Source organism: Takifugu flavidus, chromosome 6, assembly GCF_003711565.1.
Source record: "Takifugu flavidus isolate HTHZ2018 chromosome 6, ASM371156v2, whole genome shotgun sequence".
NCBI classification, from domain to species: Eukaryota; Metazoa; Chordata; class Actinopteri; order Tetraodontiformes; family Tetraodontidae; genus Takifugu; species Takifugu flavidus.
In genome coordinates this window covers 9,554,698-9,579,601 of record NC_079525.1, presented here as the reverse complement: position 1 = coordinate 9,579,601, position 24,904 = coordinate 9,554,698, and the positions used below count along the sequence as shown (strand labels likewise).

General features: G+C 41.9%; 1 protein-coding gene across 2 annotated transcripts; it reads right to left on the bottom strand.

The window, feature by feature from the left end:
• Nucleotides 1-9: 9 nt before the first annotated feature.
• Nucleotides 10-23,533, bottom strand: doc2d (double C2-like domains, delta). 2 transcript variants are annotated; one of them, XM_057036259.1, is made up of 12 exons: nt 23,446-23,533; nt 23,203-23,268; nt 21,443-21,848; nt 20,999-21,078; nt 20,340-20,414; nt 15,534-15,643; nt 9,195-9,321; nt 9,025-9,081; nt 8,448-8,572; nt 4,295-4,376; nt 4,087-4,183; nt 10-2,244 (listed from the first exon to the last, which is right to left on the bottom strand). In XM_057036259.1, exons 3-12 carry the CDS (start codon nt 21,828-21,830, stop codon nt 2,105-2,107), a joined length of 1,281 nt encoding a protein of 426 aa, XP_056892239.1. In that variant the 5' UTR covers nt 21,831-21,848; nt 23,203-23,268; nt 23,446-23,533; the 3' UTR covers nt 10-2,104. The 2 variants fall into 2 exon arrangements, with proteins under 2 accessions (XP_056892239.1, XP_056892240.1); XM_057036260.1 differs by lacking the exons at nt 10-2,244; nt 4,087-4,183; nt 4,295-4,376; nt 23,446-23,533 and adding an exon at nt 4,778-7,445 and having other exon boundaries at nt 23,203-23,439.
• Between the last annotated feature and the right edge of the window lie 1,371 nt (nt 23,534-24,904).

The following is a 24,904-nucleotide window of genomic DNA, read 5'->3' as shown; positions in this document are numbered from 1 at the left end:
ACAGACGCCCACGGAAATAAGTTCTATTTATTATGAGAAGTAGTTACATAAAGTCACCACTGGGTAGCAGACGTTGTCTTTTTTTAACATTAGAGGGCCGATTGGCTATCCCACCACCACCACCATTATTCCTGCTGATACCAATGTAAGAAAGACCAATAGCAACATCTGTACAAGTGAATGTTTACTTGATTATTTCAATCAAGAGATTTGTTGGTTAAACATGACAAAACTATACCCTGAATCTTGGTGCTCACAAATACAGACTAAGGAGACGGAATGGATGATGTAGACTGTAAACACCTCTGAATGATGGGCTAAGGTTGCCCTCACTTATACAGGCTGATGATGCTAAACATGCAGCTGTATTGCAGATGAAATTATTACAGGAGACCAAACATCTGGTAAAAAAAGGAAAGAAATCCACAGACAGGCAAACAAACAAGACCATCTAGTCTTATTAGATCACTGTGAGCCAGCCCAGACAGGGTCAAAGTTCATGCTGGCAGTCTTTCTGTGCATAGACGAATTGCAGAATATTAACCTAATATTCTAATATTAACCGAATACTAATTAATTATTTTACAACCTTTACATCTTGATATTCACTCAGCCGATTTGATCTGTTTGAAACCCAAAGATGGTTGATGTGTTTCTATTTGGAGCTTCCCCACAGATGACCTTGAAATGTTCTTTAATATCTTAGCAGTCAGACCAGTCAGTACTAGTCAATATGCAGAGCTTTCTTTTAACAGCAGTTGGTTGGATCATGGTCTGGTTTGAACCAGGCCCCCACTTTCCAAGCCTGTTTCATATCTTCATCATATCTGACCTCCTCAGGTTAGGAGTTGTTCTCATTACCACCATATGAAAAATTAATCTCAACTATCATGCCATGAATCTGCCCTCAGGAGTAGGGTGAATTCATCCAGTATAGGTCTAACTTTAGTGCAATGTGGGCAGCAGGAAGCCCTGGACGGATCTTTTGGCCCTGCTTCCATCACATACTGGTGATAGTGGTGTCACTGCTGGGTCAGGGCCCATGTCCACACTGCTGGCGGCTCTGTCTGATAACTCAAACAACACAACCCATCAAAAGGTCAAATTAAGAATCTGCATTAGGAACCAGAAGCTGCTTGGACGTAAGAACAACACCAAAAGGGGCAGACTGGTCTGCTCCAGCAGGGGCCAGTCCACAAAGACAAGATGCTCCCAAAGGATCAGCCACCTTTTGGCAGTGGGACCCTCCCAGGAGCGCCCCCACCCCAAAGGCTTATGGTAGCGGCCCTGCTCTTATGTGCTCTGTGTCCTTTGTCACTGACTCTTCTGACGTCTGTGCTTCTGAATGTGGAAGAGACGGTTTGAACAGTGCTGTGTTGTGAACACACACACACACACACACACACACACACACACACACACACGTAGGCACTCCTACTCTGATAGCCCTCCCTCACACACGTGTTAATGCAGGTATAGAACATCACCGTCACAACTATAGGACAAAAGACAGAAGAACATTGAAACAGTAAAGGTACAAAATCCACTCACGGATTCTTTTGTGCTTAATAATACAGTTTGTCGTTGCATCAGAGAGACATAACATTCGCTTTCCTGGAATTGTTTAGTATATTATGAGTCTCTAGTGGTGAAGACATTTTCTCTGAGGTTCTCAGTACATTAATCTGTAATCTCTTAATCTGATGAAAATTTGAATAACAGCATGTGAACCACTTCCACAATACAGCGAGGTCTGAAGCACAGTTGCTTTTTTTTTTTTTTAAATATACCAGCACTTAGTGAAGACGTTTGGATCACCCCCAGAGAGAAATACACGTAAAATAATGTAATTCAGACACACGTTTTTAACCATCACTAAATATTAGTATGGATATCATATATTAATACTGGGGCCTGCAATTACCGCCATAATAGGACGGATCTCATTTTCAACATTTGTTATTGCACAATTTATTCATTGATCTGGTTGCTTTGCTTGGTCACATGTCAACCATTGTGTATGTGTGTGTTTGTGTACGTGTGTGTTTATGTGTGTGTCCATATTTGTGTGCATGTGGGTAAGTGTATGTGTCTGTGGTGCACTCTAGTCTGTTTTGTCACTGCTGGGGGCTCCTTGCTGCGTCAGCGTGTGCCAGTACTCCACTTTCTTGCCTTTGTTTTTCAGACACTCAAACCAGTGTCTAAGTCTTTGTCCGCTGGCATTGATTCCCAGTTCGACTCCTCCTGCAAACAGGGGAGAAGAAACAAAAAAGGGGATGAAAAATGGGCAGTAAAGGGAGGCCAACAGTGAAGGAAGTAGAGTGAGAGAAGCTGTCGGATCTGGTTGTGAAGCTATGCGTCAATGCTGATTTTGTCTTCAAATGTAGCTTTTTTTGTTTGTTACAAACCTAAAATAATCTATAAGATTCAATGGTGTTTTTTTGAGGCACATCACATATCATTCAAATAATAATAGTTTGTGAGACCAAAGCAACAAGAGAAGACTGTAATTTCCTCCCAGCAGGGAAGATAAATATTTATCATGCCAGGAAATGAGCAGAAAAAGAATATTTATTTAATGGCTATAAAAAAAATATCCATTTAAGGGCTGCAGAGAAACCTCAGACTGATGGGATGGAGGCTCAATACAAAAAGACCAACCTATACAACCTACACAAGCTTGGATAGCCCCCCTCCGACACACACACACACACACACATACACACATGCCGCACCCCCCACTGCTGATTCTTTAAATCTATTCTCAGCAACTGGGCAGCCGAATCATGTGTATAAAATGGATCAATTATTATTTGGAAAAGCTACTCATACATAATGGAGCATATAATCGTTTATCTACACTAACATTGTAAATGTAAATGTATCATTGCTTTTACTGTTGCTGTATCGTTGTTGTTATTGTTGCAGTATTAGTGCAGTATCATTATTGTTATTGTTGTAGTATCAGTGTTGTTGTTGCAGTATCATTATTGTTGCATTATGGTTGTTGCAGTGTTAGTGTTGTTACTAGTGCAGTATCATTATTGTTATTGTTGTAGTATCATTGTTGTTACTGTTGCAGTATTATTATTGCTATTGTTGCAGTATCATTGTCATTACCATTGCAGTATCATTATTGTTGCAGCGTCATTATTGTTATGGTTGCAGTATTGTTGTTGTGGTTGCAGTGTGATTGTTGTTGCTGTATAATTGTTGTTATTGTTGCAGTATCGTTGTTCATATTGTTGCAGTATAATTGCTCTTATTGTTGCAGTATGGTTGTTGTTTTTGTTGCAGTACTATTGTTGTAATTGATGCAGTATCATTAATGGTATTGTTGCAGTATCATTGTTGTCACTGTTGCAGTATCGTTATTGTAATAGTTGCAGTATCATTGTTGCAGTATTGTTGCTGTTATCATTGCAGTATGAGTGTTATTATTGTTGCAGTGTTATTGTTACAGAATTACTGTTGTTATTGTTGCAGTATGATTGTTGTCATTGTTGCAGAATTCTTGTTGATATTGTAGCAGCATGTTTGCAGTGTGATTGTTGTTATTGCTGCAGTATGGTTGTTATTATTGTTGTTGCAGTATTATTGTTGTTACTTTAGCAGTAAGGTTGTTGTCATTGTTGCAGTATTAGTGTTGTTAGCATCAGGGTTAGGGTTAAACTTATGGGATCCTGACACTGAATCTTTACATTTTCCTATTGAAGAAAAAAGTTTCTTCCTTGGTGAAGTTGAATTGTCTGCTGTGTCCCACAGATCTGCAGTATCACCACTCAGCAGGTGACGTCCTCCATAATGTTCTGCCGTTAGCGTGTCCCTTACTGCTCATACTCCTACAGCACCCCAGTGGACTGTTTTTTTGTAACCTCAGCCAGCAAGTCTCTGTGGTGATACTGGTTGTTATCTTAAGATGTTGTGGATGTGAGGCTAATTATTCAGTGGGCTTATCACACACGCCAAGCATGCACACACACACACACACACACACACACACACACACACACACACACACAACACACACACACACACACACACACACACACATTTTTAGAGCTTCAATCTTTCCCTTGGACCTACCAATGAAGTCATTGCTCATTCCCAGGTCATAGTCCCACACAGAGATCTCCAGGGTTTTCTTTGACAGCTGGTCCAAGGACACCTCGTATTGAAACTCCTGTGCAGGTGATTCACATAGCATCACATTTAAATCCAGGAGTTTAAAGGGGCTGAAAATGTGAGAACCGTTTTGTTCTAGTTTACCATCAGACAGGACACACACTTTTACCTCATTGAATTCAGGGTTGAGAGTCTTCTTCTTCACTGAAGTCTTGTACTTTGACTTTTTTCCCATATCAGGTTGCAAAATGCTAAAAAACAGCAAAAAAGAGTGTAAACAGAGTATATCTATTCCAATAATGGAATGCTTATGGAAACATGTTCAACATTAAAGTTCTCATGCATAATGTGTGCTGCACATTAGGCTAAGCCAGGCTAACCATAGTAGTACATTTTAATGGTATTGATGCTGTACTTTAAGTTTCAGTGACCTAAAGTTTTCCACATTATTGTCTTTATTAATATTTATTTTAGATGAGCTCCATCACTTTAAAGAAGTGGATGGCTGTCTGAATGTCGGCTAAAGTGGCTGCTGCATTTATATCTACCCAAAGTCTCCTGCATAAAAACAATTGGACCAGAACTTCATTCATCAAAGAGTTGCTTGAATGCACGAATGGACAAAACACTTATGGCATAAATAAAAATCATCTTGTGTTCTGCTAACAGGAAACTTTAATGAATGACAGGAACAAAGAGCAACATAAAAGTAGGCAGAAGAGTTTTCACAGATAAACGTCACCGCAAAGTTTTCTGAAGGGGGGAAGAGAGCCAGTGGGGGTGTGGGATGAATACAGAGAGATCTTAATCATGCTGATAATTGAGGACCTTACGCCCCAGCTAAGAGCCAACAGAAGGATTACTAAAGGGCAATTATGGGACTCATCCACAGCATGAATTCCATGAGGAGATGTAGAGGTGGTGAGATGTCTCACTCCTCTGGCATCCCTGCTGTCACCGATAAATCCGGCCTGGACAGCTGGTGCAGTCAGAATCTGAAGGGGCGAGGGTGGAGGAGAGGAAGAAGTGACAGCAGAGCGACGTGGTGGCTCGCCTAAACTTCAGGCCTGTACTTATTAGAAGAAACTTAGGAACAAAGGCTGCAATTGTGTGATTCACCTGCTTTCAGGAAAAAAATCTTTTCTGCAGTATTATACTGCTATTGTTCATTTTTGAGGCAGCATGTTAGACAACAGTAATATTGATTAACTTGCAACAATGTCAATACATTGTTGCAGAACCTCCCTTCTTGGCTGGCTAGGGTTAGCTTATTGCTACCCAACTACAGTTATTTTGGTAAAATGAACATATTTAAAGCAGAGTAATAAAACACCATGAACACAATTTAAGTACAGAGGAAAATACACTAATATATATATATAATGTGATTTGACTTTATTCTTGACCTCTTTATCCCTTGTGGGGTCCAAGGAGGATGGAATCAATCCTAACTGCATGCAGGTGAAGCAAGGTACAACTGGAGACTCCTCCAGGGCTCTATGTGAGCATTTCAGAGTGGAGTACCTTGCTCAAGGGTACCTCGGCAGTGCTCTGAACATTTGGTTCCTTAATTGAAATTGATGTGTTGTTGTTGGGTAACTGAGTGAGATTCTATAATTCTATTAATTTCCTCACAAACGAATTTTCAGGATTCATGACAGAAAACAAACTAAACTAGATTTTTCATCATTTATCAGGGAACTCTGTTACTGTTGACATTGTTACAAAAATGTAACAAACCCTACAGACACCACGTTGTGCGTGTGTGTGTGTGTGCATGTGCAGGTGTGACCAACAATGAGCCTGATATCGCAGTCCTGTTACACTTAATCATCTTCTTTTTTACAGCAATGACCCAAAAAATGCTTGAATTAGAGTGAAGAATTGACAGCAAATGAATGATTCACAGCAGGGACGGCTGGGCTACAGAGATAGGGAGGATTATCCCCTCAGTTTTCCTTCGAAGTGGGTCAGACGCTGCAGCACGCAATACATTTATTTATCATAATCGTTGGACATTTCTAAATTTAGCATTGAATGGAGATGCTGCTCTCCCTGCAGAGGTGAACAGATACCAACAGCCATTCTTCTCCATAACAATATTAAACACTGATTCAAAGGATTGCTTCTCCAAAAACAAGCAGCTGGTGTTTCAGTGAGGAGATGTAATGGAAACCAACGCACACTTTGGGATTATATTGATGAAAATGCGGCATGTGAGATTTGCTGCTTACTTTGGATAAACAGTGGAATAATTTTAACCAAAAGCCACAAATGAAGACCTTTGTCCTTTATAACAAATATGATGTTCTGATGCTTTTTTTTTTATTACACTTTGTTTTCACAGGGATAGAAATGTCAGTAAAGCAGTTTTCTTTTTTGTTTCCCTGTGGTTAAGTTCTGCTTCCACATCACAGGAGAGATAAAAATCTCTGAGATAAGAGAGATGGCAGCAGAGACAATTACAGAGAAGAGCTTGGAAATATCAGCATTTTGTGCTTTTTCTGCCTTTACATGTTTTTCTGTGTCAGAATAATCAATTGACGATGAGCTGAGGAGACGATGGACACTCTCACTCAGGACCAGCAGCAGATTTACATTATAGTTCTTCTTTTTAAATGGAATAAATTCTTGTGATAATTGTGACATTCTGTTGCTTGGGTGGTTTTTCAAGGCTAATTAAGCTCACCAGAGAGGAAAGGTCTGAGTGAGAAGGTGAAGCTGGGACACACACTGACTGTGAAATACATTACAAAGCTACCAAGCACATTAATGTCTTGATTTAATTGTCATTATCCTCTAGAGATGATAAACTATCCGATTGTTTTTTAGTACCATGTTGATTCACCCCATTATTTATTATTTAATATATTGTAATATTGTCCTAGGAACAGCCAATCACATGAGAATAGCTGAATGTCCATTTTTACAGGCGTCTGCAGTAATTGAAGCTGTCCCTCTCTGGTTAATCTACATTTAAAATGGAAACCCATTAGATCCCATTTGCTTCCTAGCTTTGGTTCAAATTAAAACCTAATCTAGTTGGTTAGAAATACAGAGTAACACTTTCTGTAACACAGTTTTAATTTACAGATTACAAATGAGGGTGCCTTTATCTCCATTCTTCTCATTTATTAGCTGCCCCAAACCAGCCTCCCACAGCTGGAGGCTGCAGCTCCATGATTGGTAATGGTGAGTGGGAGCAGCTCAATGCCAACAGTCGCTGCTCAACTTTACATTCTGGTGGCAAACATCTCACCCTGACTCGTTTCTTCTGATCCCAAGAGATTTCAAGCATGTCCCCTCCTTCTCCAGCCATCCTGCTCATACACACACACCACATATACGTGACATTAGTTGGATTAGCTCTGTAGTCTGACCATAACTGGATTTTTTCATATCTCATAACTTCCCACGCTAAGCTTTGACGGCCTCTTCTCCCCTGGCCCAACATCCACATTATCTGCAACCCCCGTAGAACAGCTCAGGTCTGGGAGTTCTGCACAGCATCATCGCCAGCCATTACTCGAATTGCGCTCTAATGCTCACATCTGTCGGGACGGCAATAGCTGTTGTCTCTTTAGTATTTGTCTAACATCATCTTGCTGCTCCCACTACATCTATTCTCCACCACAAAGAGTGGCTGTGCCTGCATGGATCAGACCCAGCTGTTCTGTCCTCTGACCTCTATTTCCTGTATCTGCCCCCTCCTCCTCCTCCTCCTCCTCCTCTCCTCCCAATCATCAGGTCTGAGCAGCTGCTGCTTGTTCGTCCACCTTGTCTGTGGCTGAAGTATTTGTGGCTGACCTGATATCTACCACATTTTAATTCCCTTTGTCCAAGTCTTGGCTCTTATTCTGGATCCTAAAATGATTGAGGTTCAAACAAAGCAAAGAACTCATGGCAAGAAGACTCTTTTCAGAGTTTCTTGATAACCTTTCTTTTCCTCCTTTATCTTCGAGGACTCCGCGGTTGAGGTTTGTCTCCTTCCTCAAGTTCTCCACTGTGCTGAGCCTCATGACAAACCTCATTCTGAAGGTTTTCAAGATGTGATATCCTGTTAGTTTAGTTTTCAGTCAAATGCCGTTTTTTCACTTCAGCAGCAACTGTTTGATTATTTAGCTCAGGCTGAATTGTCCTCAGAATAGAGAACATCTGTTCTTGGGGAGATGATTGCTTCCATAAAACTATGATGCTGTAGCTACTGGAGCAAATGACACATGAGGTTAGTAGTTTGAGGCCGTTACAGAATCATGAGTGTTTGGATGGCTGTAGCTGAACCTGGTAAAATGACAAGTTCATAAATATCTGAAATGATTTACATTTTGACAAAGGGGTCAGAGTAGCCGTTGGAGTCCATGGCTGCTAGATGGGCGCAGCGTATTATCCCCACCAGCAGGCAGCTCTTCTCTGTGTTATAGCACAAGGAAACCAAGATTCGACCACGCTGGGGAGAGAAGCACAACGATAAACCATCTCAGCAGATGTGTGCTGGTCCTGGTGTTCCACCCTTCAGCGAACAGATTTTTAATCAAGAAAACTTTAACTAAAATAAATCATTTCTTGCAAAGACTGCAGTTATAGAATAATCTGTTTGATTAACATTCCTCCATAAACCAGTGTGATCCAAGAGCAGAAGCTATTGGCTTCACCTCAAAAACTCCAGGTAAATATGAGATAGACCAGCAAATATGGTGTAGATAGAAAGCTTTAAAGAGACTAAAATGTGTCCTCATTTGTCAGATTCAGATAATGATTTAAAAATGAAATTAATGTTCTGCTGAGAGGGTTGAAATGCAAATTACAAAAGCAAAAGATGCTATTCTGAATATAGAAGAATAAATGACAAAGAAGACTGAACAATTAGTCAGAATGGTCAGACTATAAGGGTTCTTTTACCTCCTCCTCTGCCACCAGTGCTCCCGGCTCCACCGTTTGATTGTTGGTTTCTTTATTCTGATATGAGAGAGATTAAAAATGAGAGGGAAATAATCATTAGAGTCCCCAGATGAGCATTACACTCTGTATCAAGCATTTACAGTAGACGGCATGTGTTCTTGTGCACATACCTGTGCAATTCTCTCCAGGCCCATGTTGTAGCGCTTGTTCTCCCCTTCCTTCAGTTTCTTTAGGGCTACCCTCACCTCTCCGATGAATTCATTCCGTCCCAGTCTGTCCATGTCGCACACACACAGCCTTCACACACACACACACCACACACACACACACACAACACACACACACACACACACACACAACACACACACACACACACCACACACACACACACACACACGCACGCACAAAAGATCAGAACAAGCCTGGAACCTGGACTAGGCAACAACATCCAGCTTTGACCAGAACAATCAATCAAGTTCTCCAGCAGCACCGGATTTCAAGGTTCTCCAAGGTTCCACACAAGCAGCCACATCTCAATGAAGCTGCAGGACTTAAAAAAATAGGATTTTTGTAATCGTTGGATTAATAAGTCAGTTACTCTTCAAATAAAGGTGCTACAGTAAGATTCCAAGAATTATAATTATCACTTGTGACTGTTAAATACACAGTTAGAACCATACTGTGCCTTTAAAGAGCTGTCAAGTTTTAAGATACCACTACTGTCTAATCAAGCGTATTTGTTCATCTGTATATCCTCCTGACTACAAAGGGGGGGGGGGGGGGAAAGTCACAGATTTCCCCACTCTTTGTAAGGTAATTAGTCTACTGAAAACACATTTTGAATTTTTATTTTTATGATATGTATCCGAGAATGGTTGTTTGTCTATATGTGTTAGCCCTGCGATTGACTGGCGTCCAGTCCAGGGTGTACCCTGCCTCCGCCCATTGTGCTGGGATAGGCTCCAGCCCCCCCGCGACCCTCAGTGGAGGAACAAGCGGTAGAAAATGAGAGAGTGAGAGAGAGATGATATGTATCCATTGCAGTGGACAACGGAACACCATATGTGTGAAATGGAACCTTGATGGCAGTAGTGTGATGTGGGTAGGAGATATTCAATTTTACAAATGTCCACAGAGGACAAATTTAAACTACTGGCAGTCAGGAGGCTGTGAGGAAAAATTGGTCACAATAAAACCATATAGTTGAGCTTTTTTGAGCATGTTTACTTGATTTTCCAGGCTGTTGCAAGCTGAAATATGACAGAAGTGTTACGGAACGGTTTGGCAGGCCAGGACCCAGACGCAGAGTGCAAGCAAAAGGTTCTTTATTGGCACAATATCCAAGAAGATCAAACAAAGTAACAACAAAACTAAGGAAAAGTATCAACTGAAAGAGCGAACGAAAAATCACCATTCAAAATGGGAAAAAGCCGACGGGAAAAAAACAACTGAAAAAAGGTGAAAAGGCACAGGAAAAAACTCACAAAACTAGAGAACAATGAGATGAAAGACAGGCCATCTCAGGGAGCTGGAGCTAGATACACGAACAAAAGCAACAATCCAGCACCAGAGGCAAAGAGGGGAGAGCTTAAGTAAGCGCTGATTAGGACGTAACCAGCTGCAGGTGCGCTGGAGGCTCAGGGCTCTTCGGAGATCGGCCTGCCCCCGGATGCCGTCCAGAAACCGAACCACGACAAGAAGAACTTGTAGAGCAGCATGTATGATGGTGAGTATGTGTTGACTAAGTGGCATGTGAGTGGAAGAATACATGGTCCCAAGGGTGAAAGAGAGGAGTAATATTTACAAGATGTTTCATCCGGCTGAAGAGAAGAAGGATCTTACAGAGCTCCTGGTGGTGCTGACATGGACAGTTCAACAGATCCAAGAAGGGTCTGGCATTTTGCTCCACCTACACCCCACCTATCACTCAAACAGGCATTTCCTATACATGAGGCCAAGCCTGTAAACAAGAGATGTAGAGAAACTCCTGTGTGGTTAGACCAAACTGTTCCCCAGTGTGAGTATGTCAGGTAACTTTCCTGTTAATGCGCACGCGTGCGTTTGAGGGTGAAAGTTTAAAGTCCACTATAATTTTTGAAGTTGGTTATATCATATAGCAAAGGAGGACAGGGCAGGTTGGAAACAGGAATCAAAGATGCTCAATTAATGCTAAAACTGTGAAATAGGATATTTTTACAATCAGTCCATCTTTGAGGTTGAATAAGTCTTGTGACCATTGTTTGTGAAAAGCCATTTCAAGGTCAATAAATTTCAAAAGTGTGATAGGAATTCTTTACGTTTGCCAGGTTTATAAATGAAAACGACCTCTGGGCCACCATATTCTGCCTGCAACCTTCATCTCTGATTCTCTCCACACACACTAACACACACCGCCAGTCTGTGCTGATAGCTCTTCACCTGCCGACTGACGTTTGGTTGTTGGACATGTTGGTTCAGGCCTTTCAGCCACATGTGATGAACATCTGTAGCTAACCCTGGCTACTGACCGTTCATGATTTATGTGCTGCTGCCCTTTCATACATCTGAAGAGGTTGTAAAATGAAGCACCCATATGCCTTAATGCTCTTAGTGTTTCACTCCTGAGAACATCAACAACAATGATACTACTAATAATAACAATATTAACAATAAACACATAAACAAACTGTCAATGGAGAAAAATTACATTGTCAATAAAATTATTTAGGCATATATTAAGTGACATAAAACACACAGTGAGAGTAGAAAATTTACCATTCTCTACAAAACCCTCCAACAATGTCCTGAATCCAATCTTGCTTATTGGATGTGGCAGCAACCTGATTATTATCACCTCAGACCCTGCTGGACACTTATGCAGGGCCCAAACAGACTTTTACTTCTCCAATAGTACCTTTTACATTCATTCATTGATTCATGCATCCATTCATTTGTTCATTCATTAGGCTGGAACCTAACTGGGCAGGCCTTGGGTGATAGGTGAGGTACACCACATCCATACACACTCACATTTAGACCAGTTTACAGAGCTGTTGCGTCTTTGGAGGCAATAGAGGAGAACTTGGAGCGAACCCATCCGGACACAGCAAAACATGCAAACACTATTAAAAAAAGCTGTCGTAACCCACACAGCTTAAACACTTAACAATTTCAGCACATCAGTGTTGACTGTCATTAATCTGAAACTGAAGAATGAATAATGTTGTTCTTGGGCCCTTTTGATTGGGGCAAATCTGTCAGAGTAAAACAATGATAAAGTGCTCACCCAGCTTTATCCTCTAGGGACGATAAACATTTAGAGCTGCTGACAACTTGACAATGTGACCATCAGATCTAACTGCACATGTCCATCTCACCTGGGACACCCAGAACAGAAGCTTAGCACAAGTCTCCAGCTCAGACTCATTCAAGAGCTGCATTTGTTCCCATTTACCTACAGCCTGAGACAGATCAAGGCTGCTACCATGCGTGATGGAGACAATGAGGGAAGAAATTGAGAAAGGAGACAAAGAATCAAAACTGACACTGTGTCGGCGGACCTTCCCCTGAAGGCTCAGACCAGCAGCAGCAACAGAAACAATTTGATTTCAACCTAATCTTAAAATCATGTCTGCCTCAGAGCAATGTAGTCACATCTGAATGTAACTCAGTCCAGACATCAGAGGACACCTGTTCCTTAAAATGATCCGAGACCAGCCATTTAAGATGTGACATAAGTTGTATGCAGATTTTTTGTTATGTAGTCAGGTTCAGTGCACATTTTAACAGAGACCTGAGCACCTGAGGCAGCATTAGCAACTTTGACGCGTGACTGAGTCGAATATTTATGAGTCTACTCAGCTGTTTCATTTCTGGTAAAAGCGAGAACAAGATCAACACTGATATTGAAGATTTGGGAAATGCTGTTACATTGAAAGATGAATTTGTACCACAGAAGATAAAGAGTTCCTTTTTAGCCATCTACTTATTCAAAGCGCATTCTACTTTGCTGAAATGGCTTTATGTAATCACTGGAGAATAGAGATGAATGAATGAATAATAAATAAGGAAACGCACAAAGCCTCTCTTCCAGTCTGGCTGTTTAATCAGATGCATTTAAAGAGCGGTGCACTAAAATGTGCCCTGACATTGAAAAATTAATTATTTTCTCCTCTTGTTTTTGTTGTTGCTACCTTCAGCTCAGATTTTATGTCTGCTGTGGGTGATATAGCATCCCACTAATTTGCGGATCTCATTCCATAGCTCCAAATCCTGATACTTGTTTAATGTAAACCCCTCTTATAATATTTCCTGAATTATTTGCTATTTAAATCACCATAGTGGTGTGTTAAAATTTTTTAACATACATAATCATAAACATAATAATAAGAAAATCAACATCAACATCATCAACATCAACATCATTATCATTATCATCAACAGCAACAAAAACACCATCATCAACATCAACACCATTATCAACAGCATCGTCAACCACATTGTTAACATAATCAAAATCATCATCATCAACAACAAACGTGTTTGTTGTGTTGTTGATTTCTTACTCAAAAACTTTCTCCATCAGCTATCAAATATCTGTTGAGGTTGTTTTTGTCTGTAACTGTCTCTCAACACTAGTGTACATTGTGTAAATGTATAGTGTGTACGAGGAGGCGAAGACTAAACAGAGTCCTCCTGCTCTGGTGCACAGAGCAAAGATCAAAGAGAGCAGCATTTCCTTCCTTTGCACCCATGGTGATGAGGGGAATGGAATTCTGCATGGCACAACCATGTGAGCCAATGTCTCAGGGGATCCCACACTTCTTTCTCTGTTTTTATCTTACTTCTGAAATTAGTTGGTAATGAACTATTAGCTGGTATCAAGCTTGAATATGCTGAAAGGATCTGATTCCCTTCCCTTTTCTTCCACTGGCTTTGTGGTCTCGCTGCAGCATTAAATTGATTTACTGCTGCTGTCTGTTGGCTGTCATCTCTCTTTTGTTTTTTGGCTCTCCTGAGTAAACTCATCACATGACCTTTTGTTCTCAGCTAAAGAAATTCTTTCATTCATCATTTCATCTATCATTCTCTGTGAGCCAACCTGTCTCTCTCACCTGGCCTATGGTCTCTGTATGACTACATTTTATCATTTTCTTCCATTCTTTTCCTCACTCCATCATTTTCTGTTTTTCTGCTCCCCCCCCCCCCCCCCCGTATTCATTTACAGGTATCGCCGCTTTCAAAGCTGCTTAATGACCTCTGGCCCCGCTGACCCAGTCAACCTGCAGCTTATTCAATATTCAATATAATGTATTTTTGTATGTATTTCTATGCTCTATGCCTCTCCTCTCCTCTCTCTCCTCTCCTCTCCTCTCCTCTCCTCTCCTCTCCTCTCCTCCTCTCCTCTCCTCTCCTCTCCTCTCCTCTCCTCTCCTCTCCTCTCCTCTCCTCTCCTCCTCTCCTCTCCTCTCCTCTCCTCTCCATTCTATCCTCTACCTGTCCTCCCCCCTCTCCTCTCTCTCTACCCAGCCGGCCATCAGCAGGAGGGTCCCCCTACATGAGCCTGGTCCTGCTCAAGGTTTCTTCCTGTTAAAGGGGAGTTTTTCCTTGCCACTGTTGCTTGTCTGGGGTTAGGCCCTGGGATTCTGGAAAGCGCCTTGAAACAATTTTTGATTGTAAAAGACGCTACATAAATAAAGATTGATTTGATTTGATTTGATGTTGATCTTGGCAGCTGCCATTTTTCCACTGTAGAGAAGTGTGCATGTACACTGCAGCAATAAAGTACATGATAACCACTGCGACCAAGATATTCTTTGTAGTTTTTATAGTTTACGTGGGACGAAAGGAAATTCATGGTAGAGTTTGTTCTCTCTCTCCCCTCGGCTAATCCTTCACACATTTCTGCTCCTCCTTGTTTTGGCCTCCTGTAGCCCCCAGACCGGTTGCTGGTGGGGGCTATGTCTTTGAACAAAGGTCAGGTGCCTTTCCTTCTGTCTGAAGGGTCTCTCCCCAGTGTGTGAGGAGTGACTGTCCTTTACATACACACAAAAGGATAATTACACACCTGACTGCCTGCAATTGTGTGCATGTGTGTTTCTATCACAGAAGAAGGATCATGTTTATGTGAGTTCCTGTGTGAGTGTGTGTGTGTGTGTGTGAGAGAGAGAGAGAGAGAGAGAGACGGTGCTCATGTTTCCTCAGGAAAAAGAATGCCATTTAACCCTTTTATGATTAACTCAGTCTACACATTCACATATGACAGAGCCAAGAAACTGATTCCTCTACATTCAGATGTTCCCATCAGCACTCGCCACACCCCAACAAGCATCCACGTGTAACTGTCTCCTCTGCATAACCCCAGCCCCAACAAACTTACGTGACGTCCTCTCACACAACATCAATGTAGCACCTCTTGGGTCCAACCTCAGCACCCTTCCACCAGTGAAGCCACCTTCCCTTCTCAGCATGTGTCCAAAGAGTTTAACTGAATTGTGATTGAAGTGAAAGATGAATTAATGAGCACTTACCTTAGTGTCTTTGTGGTCATGTCAGCTGCCGTTATACCATGATATACTAGCGTTTCATTCCACACTGGATTCAAAGTATTCTTTAGCGTCTTTGTACGTAGCTTGTTTGCCTGAGGAGATAAAAGAGACAGTATGAAAATAAGCCACTGAAAATGAGTTCCTAAGATCAGAGGATAGAAAATAATGTGAGCATGAATGTGTGTCCCATTAAAAGGTGTGAAAGAAGTGGTGGGGAAGCATAATTTCCCTCTGTCCCTCGGGAAATCATGCACATCTGCTGTTGACTTTTTGAAGGATAGCCATCTCACTCTCTCTCCCACCTGATCATCTGTCTTCTCTGAAGTGACCAGCCAAAGACCCAAAAACCTGTACCGCCTCTCAAACACAACACAGCAGCCAATTAGGCCGTACAACCATTCCACGTGAAAAATTAATGCTTCCAGGAGAGGAAATTCCAATGAGCTCCTAATAGCATCACCATCCATAAATAAGGTTTTCAGCCACTTGCTATATCATTTCCCTGTCTTACCTTCAGCGCGTGTTTGACCTGTTTTCATTTCTAATCTTTCAAAAATGTTGATGTTGTCTCATTACATTTCTGGATGAAGGGTATTTATATTATACAACAGAATTAAGTAAAATATATGGTGAAAAGTACAACTAACTGGAGCTGTCACAACAGTTCTAACTGCTGAGTGCTAAATAAATTCAGATGATGCTGGATGAACTTATGTGTGTACTCAAGCACAGGTGACTTGAATCTAATCTCAGATTGGATTACCTAATTCTTATTGTATTATACAGTAAAATAAATAAAAAAACATTAAATCTTTTTTTGGGGTCATATGTGGTTTGAAATCAGATACTGATCTGATCAAATGTGACCTCAGTCTGAACAGTAATGTGATCGTATTGGTCTCACCAGTGTTCACCATTATGTGCCTGCAGGTGCCTCTGCAGAGCTTCACAGCAACAAACAGGCGGCTCACAGTTCAGTGGGGGGATATAGAAGTTTCAGACCTTAATATTTTGGAAGGAGTAATCAAACATTTGTGTGCCACTACTATTACAAATATAATCTGTCAACTCCATATATTCTATCAAATTTGCTTCCATGAAAATGGTGCTGCAACAGAGCTTCTCACGTGGAGCATTAAATTGTTCCCACTGTAGTCTCTTCATTCTTAAATGATGTGAACATTCATTGAAAATGAATGAATGAATGAATTTAGAAGAAAATCTGCTTCAGGTCAGAATGATCTCTGCTATGGTATCCCTGAAAACCACTAAAGAGAGGGAGACTATACTGACCTTTCCAATGTGCCTGACCCAATCATTCTGCCAATCAATAAGCCTCTGAAAATAGGCCACAATAAATACACTCTTTATTTTGAATTAGATCGTTGGATTGTTTTTTCTTTTTGTTGTTGTTCATTTCTTGGGGGAATCCTTTTTAAAACTTTTAAAGCAGATATTTGTGACCTATTTAGTATTTTTACATTTTCAAAGAATTCAGCTCAGGGCCAAGTGACAGAATTAGGGTGGAGAAGTCTGGGAGCAATTAAAAAATGAAAATGTGGGGAAAATGGTGCATTTCACTTTAACATCAGATGCAGGACCCTCACTTGTCATGAAATGTCTTATCATCCTGCCCTGTGCAGCTGACTGCACTCTGGTTTATTCAAAAGGAACAATCCATCCAGGTTTCTGCTGATTTAATGCTTGTTTACTCTTCCTGGTGTCTCTATTTACTTTCTGCCATAGCCAAACTTGTACAGATGCCTCAGGGCCACATGCTTGATTCTTATTCCCCTCCACCTGGCTTCGTCCTCACCAACCATCGCTGGGTCCTTTGGCATCCCCCACCCCTTCTCACCCCCTGATAATGATGTTTACTCTTTCTCTGCTGTTGCAGACGTATTTGCACATCAGACTCTGTGGAGGGAAACACTTTTGATTCCTGTCTCATGTTTGACTCATTCATGTGCAGGAGGAGCTGTACATGGGCAACATCATGACTCACACTCCTGGTTCACAGCTGTGCACGTGCCAGGACAACTCAACTTTTTTACAAATGAACTGCATCTTGTCCACATGCTACAAATGCTTTAAACACGTATCCCCCTTCTCGCCCTCTGTCACTCCCTGCCAGCATCTTTCCTCTTTTCCAGGGCTTTAGAAATCTGTTTTTTAATGTTTTATCTCAAGCTCTCCAACTACCCACTGTCCCTTTTTCCACTGCCTGCATAGATCTTTTATTATTAATTTCACAACCCCTTCTTTTATCCATCACTGTGTCCAAGAGCTGTGGACGAGAAGCCCAAATGTGGAGACACTTCACAAGCACTTCCCATCAGTGAAGGATAATCAGAAATCCCACTGACTGTGACCGTGGCATTAAATATATGGCTGTGAATGAGAAATAAAGAGATAGATGAAGCTGCTCAGCGAGCGTGACCTTAACATGTGGCTGCCTGCACATGCAAGGTCATGTCCCACAGAACATGGATTACATTGTGTATTTCTCTACATGCTAGTGAAAAGAGGTGTGTGGGACAGAGAACAGACAACACACGCCTGCCTCACTGTTGCCTTTTTCGTTCACTGCTCTTAATCTTCTAAAATACCCTGAAATGCTTTTCTGTTGCATATTATTCATTGCAGATCTTGAATGCAGCATGTTGAGTCTGACCATGAGCAACAGTCGGAGCGCCTGTCCCAGCCTAGTTCACACACATTCTCACTCTTGCTGGCTGGTGGGGTTTTAACCAGCAGTAGCTGGTTACTTATCTACTCTACTCATTGGCGCTTTCTCTGCACCCCCCCCCCCCCCCCCCCCCCCCCCGCCCTACCATTGCTGTTGACGTGAGCCGTGTAACAATTTTGCCTGTTTCCATGACAACCACCTGCTGCTCTCCCCTCATCCGTCTACCTCTTCTGCCCACCCTTCCCTTCCCCTTTTCCTCACTCTCAGTTGTCTCTCTTCTCACTGCACACTGTTGGTATTTCAAGGTCAAAGAGGGTCATAGTCAGTTAGAGAGATAGAGACAGAGATATGAGTGAAATAGAGAGACTTGCAATAACAATGGGAGGCAGAAAAAAAGGCACAGGACAAGGACAAGAAGACAAAAATCTCCCAGACAGTGTTATTGTTCACACCTTAGACCTCAAACAGCTGCCATATTCAACCTGGGTGCTGTTCACATTGTTTTTCTTTAATCATAACTAGTTTATAGCAAGCTTGAGTCTTCTGAGTATAGGGATGCTGTTTTTTTCCCCAGTTCTATGTATGCTCAAGAAGAATATGAGGCTTGTGCTGCTGACAATAACTTGCTTGAAATATAGAGCATAAGTCATGTTAAGGACATATGAGCTGTTCTGGTCTCCCCAAATTAATGATTTTTTATGTGTCCAGCATTCTTTTATCAGGAAGTAAATGAGGCTTGTTTAACAACATTATATGTCTTAATCTGAATAAAATAATATATTTTTGATGTTAGACAGATGTTTTTGAACCAGTGGCCTGAGGCACAATATCCCTGACAACTGAAGCCTCCTTGTCCTCCCTCCCAACCTCACTCAAACAGGATCCAGTTGCACAATCTTTGTGACATGATTCGCAACCCCCGATCATTACTGATGTGTAAAAATTGGAATAAAAACAGGAATGTGCAAAGTTATTCTAACTTGGGCAGCAGGGTGGATGTATATTGTAAAGCAACTGTTACTGAGTACAGTCTGATGTAGAGACCTTGCTGGCCCCAGGAAGAAGATGAAGCTTGACATATGGATCAGCCAGCCCATTGGAGTCCATGGCCTTCAGTCCCTGTTGGGAAACACACATGTACACACACATGCGCGCACCCGCCCCCCCCCCCCCCCCCCCCCCCCCCCTCCCCCGCCCTACCATTGCTGTTGACGTGAGCCGTGTAACAATTTTGCCTGTTTCCATGACAACCACCTGCTGCTCTCCCCTCATCCGTCTACCTCTTCTGCCCACCCTTCCCTTCCCCTTTTCCTCACTCTCAGTTGTCTCTCTTCTCACTGCACACTGTTGGTATTTCAAGGTCAAAGAGGGTCATAGTCAGTTAGAGAGATAGAGACAGAGATATGAGTGAAATAGAGAGACTTGCAATAACAATGGGAGGCAGAAAAAAAGGCACAGGACAAGGACAAGAAGACAAAAATCTCCCAGACAGTGTTATTGTTCACACCTTAGACCTCAAACAGCTGCCATATTCAACCTGGGTGCTGTTCACATTGTTTTTCTTTAATCATAACTAGTTTATAGCAAGCTTGAGTCTTCTGAGTATAGGGATGCTGTTTTTTTCCCCAGTTCTATGTATGCTCAAGAAGAATATGAGGCTTGTGCTGCTGACAATAACTTGCTTGAAATATAGAGCATAAGTCATGTTAAGGACATATGAGCTGTTCTGGTCTCCCCAAATTAATGATTTTTTATGTGTCCAGCATTCTTTTATCAGGAAGTAAATGAGGCTTGTTTAACAACATTATATGTCTTAATCTGAATAAAATAATATATTTTTGATGTTAGACAGATGTTTTTGAACCAGTGGCCTGAGGCACAATATCCCTGACAACTGAAGCCTCCTTGTCCTCCCTCCCAACCTCACTCAAACAGGATCCAGTTGCACAATCTTTGTGACATGATTCGCAACCCCCGATCATTACTGATGTGTAAAAATTGGAATAAAAACAGGAATGTGCAAAGTTATTCTAACTTGGGCAGCAGGGTGGATGTATATTGTAAAGCAACTGTTACTGAGTACAGTCTGATGTAGAGACCTTGCTGGCCCCAGGAAGAAGATGAAGCTTGACATATGGATCAGCCAGCCCATTGGAGTCCATGGCCTTCAGTCCCTGTTGGGAAACACACATGTACACACACATGCGCGCACCCGCCCCCCCCCCCCCCCCCCCCCCCCCCCATCCCATCCCCCACACACACACAAGCACACACACGTTTTAAAGGTGACGTCATTGTACCCTCCAACATTTTACAAATGTGACAGGGTCAAAAGCAGACAGGCATATTCTACTGTAGTTACATCGGCATGGTGCCTTTGGGTATTTCATTCCATGCCACTATTTTCTACCCTCCCTGACTCCTTTGTGATGACCTCAAGGGGATGCTTCAACAAGATTTACATAATTAACATCAAGTGGCGATATAGTATGATATACAGAGCTTGTGTCCTTGAACAATACCAAATTCTGACAGCCACAACAACGTTACCCAACATTTCTTCCTGACCCTGATGATTTTATCCTGAAGTGACAAGCAGACGAGGCTGTGTGACCAACATGCTAGAAAAGACGGCGGGAAGCAGTCTGATGTCTCCAGTGAACAGAAAAGAACTACAGTCTTTCTGCTGGTCATTCAGGGGAAGTGACGCGACAAAGTGACTGTGTTGATGTGACAATGATATTGAAATAATACCTACCCTTGCCTTTAGGATAGTACAATGAAGACAGTTGTTCTCCTGATCAAAGAGCAGGCTAAACTCCAGCGTTCCCAAATAGGCTGAAAAAACACACAGGCCACTGAATTTATCAAGGAAGAGACGGACACAAGAGCTCTGAGTCAGAGCTTTAGCAGACGGCCTTTTAAAAACCTGATGCTGTGTAATATTAATTGATCTGTCTTGTCTGCTTACTGCTGAGGGATGAGCAGAAACAGGCAGGCTACATCCTGCTGTGGTGACATTGTCTAGTAAATAATTGAAAGTCCTGTCTCACATTCAAAGGGAATAACAAAAGCATTAATTTAAGAAAAATAAATCTAGTCAAGTGTTTGATCTAGTAATTAAATAAACTATGGCCAAGTATAACCAAGGACGACAATAAGAGTCCCAGCATGCAGTGGGTTTACACTCCTCAGAACTCACTGTCATCGTCATCAGACTCCAGTGCCTCCTCTCTTTCACCATCATTGCACTCCCTCCTTTCCCCATCTCTATAGCCTCCGCCCGTCTCTCCATTGAAAGTCTCCTCTTTCAGAATCTTCTTCTCCCGGGGCGGTGGGGGTGTGCAGGGGTAGTCGTGGAAGCGTGGGAAGAAGTCTGAGATCTGTGGGATGGGGAGGATGGGTCCTGGGCACACGTTGATGGCAAAGTGCTCCTGCATTGAGATCTTAACAGGCGAGGCAGGCGGCATTGAGGTGGTGTGTGGGGTCGCTGAGGGTGAGGAGGACGATGAGGAGGGGCAGGAGGTGGAGGAAGGGGGGATAGCCAAATGGCTTGTGGAGGGTGGTGGCGGCGGCTTTGAGACACTCATGTGGACTGTCGAACGGGACTGAGAGGAAAAAACAGGGGTTGGGGGTCAGGTCGATTAAAAGCAAGTCAGTGTTGGCAATGTGTTAAAATTCACAGTACACAACAGAAAATCCTGGAGAGACCATCAGTTGATTCAGTCCTGACTTCTCAAAAGCCAAAATAGAATTTGTCAGAAACACTTCAAGTGTGACTCACACACCGAGCCTGTGCTCTGAATATATAATCAAATTTAGCGCTGCAAAGTATGAGCAAGTTATGTCACTTGTGCATCTGCACTTGGCCCTAATCCTTCCCTTATCTGGCTCTTCCACCACTCACCTCCATATCTGTACATCCTTTGAGCAATATTTTACATAATTTTATTCAAGGCCTCTTCAGTCCTTATCAGTTCACTATCACAAAATATGCCATAATAATAGGTAGCTTCCTGTAACATCATGAAGACAAAGCCTATCATTCCAAACAGAAACCAAAGATGTTGTCATTATTATTTCAGAGGCAGGTTTGGTTTGAGTCATTAGACGGACAAACTTCAAAGGAGTTCAATTAAAAACTTGTCCCAGACACTGCCCCAGATTAAAATGAGCATTTTTACATTGAACTATTATCTTTAGCATGACAACACTGCTGTAAACAACTCTGTTCCAAACACGGGTCATCTGAGGCTGAATGACTGCATCATCCCTGTTACTAATGTGTGTCCATTATGTTGATTTGTGATGTTGCTGCTCAGCATTCCAACCTGTCCCATATGTCCATGTTGTTGGTGTTTAACCTGTCCTTTAACATCTGCCCCATACATCATATGAGCAATAATCTCCCTCTTTTACTGGCATAGATTTGGAAAAACATAACAACATGAAAGCCAAGGAGTCACCAGCCCAGATGATTTTGTTACACCAGCACCGCTTTAACACACCTGCCAGGCATGTATATAAAATATTGATACATGGCAATGCTCTGAGGACACACAGTCAGTGTCCCTACTCAGATAAACACAGCCTTCATATGCAGATGCAATAATCTCACCAAAACTTGCATTTTAAAGCACAACCTCATTCATCACAAGTTATAGACATAACTGAGACACACATTAACACACATGCACATGCACATGCACACGTACGCACACACGCATGCACGCACGCACACACACACGCACAAACACACACGTGGAGATGTGACTCTGCATCCATACCGAGTCACTCACACTGCATTAATATGCAGGAACCCCGCATGGCTTCCCGCATGTCAGTGATCACTTGCATGCTGCTCATTCAAACAATTGCTCTCAGTCCTTGACAATAAGGCACACATGCAGGCACATGTGCACGCACCTTTACACACGGACAAATATAGCTGCAGATACATACCAGGGGACAGTCTTCATCTGTGCCAGCTCTCCATCTTGCCTGCCTTCACGTCCTGTTTCTTACACACTGAAAAGCATGCAGAACAGCTTTGAGTCAATATATAAACCCTCTGTTCTTACTCTCTCCTTCTCTCCCTCTTCATTTGCTGCCCGATTCAATGTTCCTTCCCTTTGTTTGTGACGTCTCTGTTAAAAAAAAAACCCCAGATGTTTTCAACGCTGTCCACATAGAACTGTCACTCACTTTCTCTGGACATGGGAGATTTTAGGAAGACTAGAATGTTTCTCTCTCTCTCTCTCTCTCTCTCTCTCTCTCTTGAGATTGCTGGTAGTGGGTGATGTGTGCATGAGGGGTATAAAGAGAGAGAGAGTGGTGACTGAAGCACAGAGCAAGAGGGAGGGAACAAACTGACATCATGAAGACGCACAGGGAGACAAAGACCCTGGCAAAGAGAAATACTTGGACAATATTCTTCTTCCACTTCCATATTTATATGAATATACATAAGAGGCGGGAATGGAAATAAAAAAAATGTAATGACAAAAAGGAAAAACTAGGCTTTCACATGGCTTTCAGCTCTGGGGAGAACCCTGACCTGGCCCCCAGGGGATTCAAACCCAGAACCTTCTTGCTAAGAGGCAATGCCACTGCTACTACTTATGTGCCTATGTTTCTAAAGCACTGCTCTCCAATGTCATCCTGAGTCACTGATAATTGTGCTTCATTTGATGAATCTAGTTTGAGATGCATAAAAATAATCACTTTCAAACAAATTAACAAATGTATCATGAACACATGGAAAGAACAATGTTTAAGGTAATAATAAATGGTAGTTCGTTATCATCAACTGATGGTGAAAAATTAAAAAACAAACTACCTGGTGGGGGAAAATGGCTGATTATTGAATGGAAGGCATTTTAGTAAAGCATAAGAAGAAGAATCATCCATAAAGAATTAAAAAAAGGTTAACAAACCATATAGAAAGGAATGAAAGAATAAAAGAGCTGTGTAGTGGCATGGGGTTGTTGTGTGTGAGTCAATGTTAATGTGTCCTGAGGGGCTGAGGCATTTTACTGCCCAGGGTAAATTCAAGAGAAAAATAGGAAAATTGACATTTCCTTTTATCACTTATAACATATATAACATAATGCACATTTCAAAACCCTTAACCACTTACTGCTAAACATGCAATTTTCCACAGCTGGAAAAAAGCAGAAAAATCCTGCTGGAAATTTTAAACTGGGCAGCTGAAGATGTGAGCTGAATACTTAGGAATGCAAGTTTGCAGGGAGTAACTGAAATCAGTATCATCTCAACAACTACAGCATGTATTCATTAATTTAGAAGGAATAGGAGAGATAAATAAGCTAAAATAAGACAAATGTCACCATCTGCAGATGTACGAATCTGCTTCAATAGTTTACTGGTTTTGAAGAGGGTTGAAATTGCTGTTATAGTATCTCTGTTTTCTCATTATGCAGAATGAAGCCGCAATCTGCTGAGGATCTCAGCAGATCTCTCAGAGCTTTGATTCAAATGGAAAAGACAAGGTATGCAATTGTGCACATACAGCAGGGAAACCTTGGCTCTGCCCACAGCAGCGGTTATCAGCTGACCTGCTGAAACCGAGATGATCATACAGGCTTCATGAACCAAGCACACATACATCTGCACATGGCTTCATTGCTGCTGGTGCATGCGA

What these genes read in the sequence shown, in the direction of transcription:
- doc2d (XM_057036259.1), bottom strand. Translation starts at nt 21,830, where the DNA reads ATGAGTGTCTCAAAGCCGCCGCCACCACCCTCCACAAGCCATTTGGCT. An exon ending in TTCTTCCTGGGGCCAGCAAG is followed by an intron (nt 15,644 to 20,339) that starts GTCTCTACATCA and finishes TTATCTCCTCAG; the next exon opens with GCAAACAAGCTACGTACAAA. An exon ending in TCAACCCTGAATTCAATGAG is followed by an intron (nt 4,184 to 4,294) that starts GTAAAAGTGTGT and finishes TCACCTGCACAG; the next exon opens with GAGTTTCAATACGAGGTGTC.